The sequence below is a fragment of the Melanotaenia boesemani genome, chromosome 16 (genome assembly GCF_017639745.1).
Source record: "Melanotaenia boesemani isolate fMelBoe1 chromosome 16, fMelBoe1.pri, whole genome shotgun sequence".
NCBI lineage: Eukaryota > Metazoa > Chordata > Actinopteri > Atheriniformes > Melanotaeniidae > Melanotaenia > Melanotaenia boesemani.
In genome coordinates, this window is record NC_055697.1 from 1340614 (window position 1) to 1345189 (window position 4576).

General features: G+C 41.0%; 1 protein-coding gene across 1 annotated transcript; it reads left to right on the forward strand.

Annotated features, from left to right (window-relative positions):
* Positions 1-421: 421 nt before the first annotated feature.
* On the forward strand, positions 422-2853 carry LOC121655226 (calcium homeostasis modulator protein 2-like). Its single transcript, XM_042009717.1, has 3 exons — positions 422-746; positions 949-1546; positions 1879-2853. The coding sequence occupies exons 2-3, from the start codon at positions 995-997 to the stop codon at positions 2290-2292; spliced, it is 966 nt and encodes a 321-aa protein (XP_041865651.1). The 5' UTR covers positions 422-746; positions 949-994; the 3' UTR covers positions 2293-2853.
* The last annotated feature ends 1723 nt before the right edge of the window (positions 2854-4576 follow it).

Below are 4576 nucleotides of genomic sequence, written 5' to 3' on the forward strand. Positions count from 1 at the left end.
GATCCAGAGAAATTTAACTAACTGGTCCAGAAGTCTGGTTCTGTTCTTGGGCCTGATCTGGATCCTGGAGCTGATTGTCCAGAGAAAAATGCTGCACAAGCTGCTGGACGTGATGGACAATTCTTCACATCCTCTAACAACACAGTGAGGAAACAGCACAGTGGGTTCAGGCAGAGGCTTCTTCGGGTCTGTCGGAACACAAAAAGGTTCAGGAAGTTGCTCCTGCTGTAAACATCAACCTCTGGAACAATTATTTGTAATATGAATGAAACAAATACTACTATAACATTACAATTTCCCTCAGGGACAAAAAAGTACTTTCCATATTTCATCACAATGACCTCACTTCCTGCAACACGTAACAGATGATCCCGTAGAGTCATCAGGACTCGTTCTGCATTTACTGAATCTCCATCGGGATCGTCTCTCCTCAGCTCAGAGCGGCTCTGTACAGTATGTACGTCCTTCAGGGTTTCGTGGCTGCATCTCCTCATTCCTCTCTGGTCTGCGACACATGTTTTTTATTTCTGTGTGTGTGTACTTTTTTTCCACTGCAGAGGAAACTGGAAGGCTCGCCCTGGCTATGAGTCAGACCTGGTCCAAGCTGCACCAGAACAGGATCAAATCTTTTCATTCCTTGAAATGCAGTTTCTGATGTTTTAGGATTCGGTACGTTGAAGCAGTTTTTTCAGCTCTTGGATTATAAAAGCTGAGTTCCATGTCCGTCCCGAGACAGCTGTTTGAGGGTGAGTTTGCAACCGCATCTGAAAGTGGCTCTTTGTTCTGCAGCAGGCTCAGTTTCAAACCAAACGTACCCGCTGTGTAGGAACTTATTAGAGGGGCTGTGAATATTTTTTTGGGAATAAACTGAACCCATTCATTAGATAACTGTTGTTGATAGACACTTGTCTTCATGTCTCACTGATTTTTTTCTGTATCTCTGTTCAGTCTGCTGCTGTGAACCGAACTCTTTGCTCTTCATCTTCATCTCAACATGGCTGCTGCTGCTCTTGTCACAGAGAACTTTAAGTTTGTGTCTCTGTTCTTTAAAAGCAAAGATGTGATGATCTTCAATGGTCTGATTGCTCTGGGCACCGTGGCCGGCCAGACTGCCTATAATGTTCTTGCCTTTCACTGCCCGTGTTCCTCAGGGAGGAACTACCTTTACGGCCTGGTTGCCATCGGCGTTCCAGCTCTGGTTTTATTCCTGGTAGGAATAATAATGAACAGGAGGAGCTGGGACCTGGTGTCCGAGTGTCGGCTTAGAAAGTGCCGGAAGCTGTCTGGAGATGCTGCCTTCACCCTGCTGGGATCCATCATCGGTCGAGCTGTGGTGGCTCCGCTAACGTGGGTCATCATATCTTTGCTGCAGGGCCAGGCATACACATGTGCCCTCAGTGAGGTATTTGATGCAGGAACGCTGGAGGGCTTCCCTTCAGGCCAGGGGTCAGAGGTCATGGCAAAATTCCCATGTGAAGGAAGCGTTTCAACAGAGCTGCAGGGATTTCAGGCAGAGATTGAGCGGCGACTGAAATATGAATCTCAGGTGAATTAATTTTACTCAGGGTTTGTTTTCTGTGATTTTTCTGATGTTTGATTTGTTTGAATGTCTGGTTTAAAAGGACATCTGTCAACATCTCAGTTTTTTGTCTTTTTTTTTGTCTAAAATCTGATTGCAGGAAGTCTGGAGTATTTTAGAGATGATTTCTGGACTATATATATATATATATATATATATATATATATATATATATATATATATATATATATGTATATATATATATATATATATATATATATATATATGAGTGTGTGTGTGAGTGGAGATACACATCATCTGTTTCACATCGTATAATCTGTTTTTGTCTTTTTTTCCAGCTGATTGGCTGGCTGCTGGTGGCGGGATTGTCTATCATGGTGTTCCTGACACTGTGTGTGAAACGCTGCTATTCTCCCCTCGGCTACCAGCAGGAGAACTACTGGTCCCAGTACCGCTCTAATGAGAACACCTTGTTTGAGCGAACGGCACACGTGCACGCCCGCCTCCTGGCTGCAGAGAACGTAAAGAGCTTTTTTGGCTTTGTGGTGTTGGATAAGGAGGAAAAGGAGGAGCTGATGGAGCACAAGAGTGGGAGTCCGATCTGCAGCAGCAGCTGGAACAGAGTAACGGGGGTCTACCTGTACAGAGAGAAGAATGGGCTTCCTCTGTACAGCCGGCTCAACAAATGGGCAACATACAGTCTGGAGAATGACACTGAGGCTCTGGAGAAAGAGATGGATATACTCAGCTGACAATGTTCTTCTGTATTCAAGACTGTGTCCATAAATGTGTTAGTACTTTGGAAAACTTAAATAGCTATCTGACACACATCTGTGGACAGCAGTTATTGCAACATGACTGCTGTAATGATGATAACAATGACTGAGTTCTATTTCTGACCCAGGAAGCATTGACAAACAGCTAAACTTTCCTACAACACCATCACTAATGCACCTGTACCATTGTAATAATGGAGTCCATATTTGTACACACTGGAAGCAGCAATCATAACATGTATCATATCAAAATGATGGGGGGAAATTCAGCTGAAAGACTCTACCAAGAATTGGTATCCAAAACAAACAGTTCAAACCCCAAGCAGTCACATGGAATGTAAGAAAACATAAGAACAGACCTGTCCACGTTAGAGCTTCTGCTAATTTCTCCACTTCAAGCAAAGCAGACAGACTCTGCTGATTACAAATACGTCTGTTTCATCACCGTGGAACAGAAACTCTGGAGCTAGCAGCCATATTCTGAAATCATGCCTTATTTTGTTGTTTTGTGGTGAAATGTTTGATTCCAGCTCTAAAAACTCTGCTAATGTGTTCTCCTATGACTCTGCCTTCGTTTGAAATGAACCATGAATATCCTGCTGGTTTCCATGGAGATGAAGGAGGTTTATGGTGGAGACTCTTGGGCTTCACTTCTTCCTGGATCCTCATGGTGTTTCTAGCTGTGCTGGTGTCATCCAGAACAGCTTTTTCTCACCAGACATGACTCATTCCTTAGGACTACTCTACTCATTCCTAGGACTACTTTACTCATTCCTAGGACTACTTTACTCATTCCTAGGATTACTTTACTCATTCCTAGGATGACTTTACTCATTCATAGGATGACTTTACTCATTCCTAGGATGACTTTACTCATTCCTAGGATGACTTTACTCATTCCTAGGACTACTTTACTCATTCCTAGGATTACTTTACTCATTCCTAGGATGACTTTACTCATTCATAGGATGACTTTACTCATTCCTAGGATGACTTTACTCATTCCTAGGATGACTTTACTCATTCCTAGGATGACTTTACTCATTCCTAGGATTACTTTACTCATTCCTTAGGATTACTTTACTCATGCTTACTCATTCCTAGGATTACTTTACTCATTCTTAGGATTACTTTACTCATTCCTAGGATTACTTTACTCATTCCTAGGATTACTTTACTCATTCCTAGGACTACTTTACTCATTCCTTAGGACTACTTTACTCATTCCTAGGATTACTTTACTCATTCCTTAGGACTACTTTACTCATTCCTAGGATTACTTTACTCATTCTTAGGATTACTTTACTCATTCCTAGGACTACTTTACTCATTCTTAGGATTACTTTACTCATTCCTTAGGACTACTTTACTCATTCCTAGGATTACTTTACTCATACGTAGGATTACTTTGTTCATTCATAGGATTACTTTACTCATTCTTAGGATTACTTTACTCATTCTTAGGATTACTTTACTCATTCCTAGGATTACTTTACTCATTCTTAGGATTACTTTACTCATTCCTAGGATTACTTTACTCATTCGTAGGATTACTTTGCTCATTCATAGGATTACTTAAAAGAAACAGACTCAGTTCTGGTTGGGGACTCTATACCAGCATGAGAGGATGGCAAAGATGGAAAATCTAACATCTCCTGATGCATCAGCCAGGGAAATGATAGACATCTTTAGACCATTCTGTCTTCACATCCAGATTGTATGAAGATTATTGTCCACATGTCCACAGACAAGAAAATTAGTCTGTGTCTAAAACCCAAAAATATTTCTGATGTTAAGTTGCAATTTAAAATGGTTGATTTAAAAGTCCTACAAGAAATTGTTTGGCATTTGAAATCATCAACATGCACTCTGGACATGATACTATCCAACTTTTTAAAACCAGTTTTTACCTCAGTAGAAAGTGGTCTCCTACTGATAGTTAACAGCTCACTGGCATCAGGCATTTTTCCCAAGTCACTAAAGATAGCTGCTATTAAGCCTCCTAAAGAAAAGGACTGTAGACGCCTCTATAATGAACAACTATAGACCGTCTCTAACCTCTTTTATTTCCAAGATTATTGAGAAAGTTGTATTTCACCAGCTTAATGACTTTTTAAATGAAAGTGGAAATCTTGATAAATTTCAGTCCGGCTTCCGACCTCATCACAGCCCTGAAACAGCTCTGGTCAAAGTGTTAAATGATATTAGGTTGAATACTGATTCTGGTCAAGTATCAGTCCTGATTCTGGTCAAGTATCAG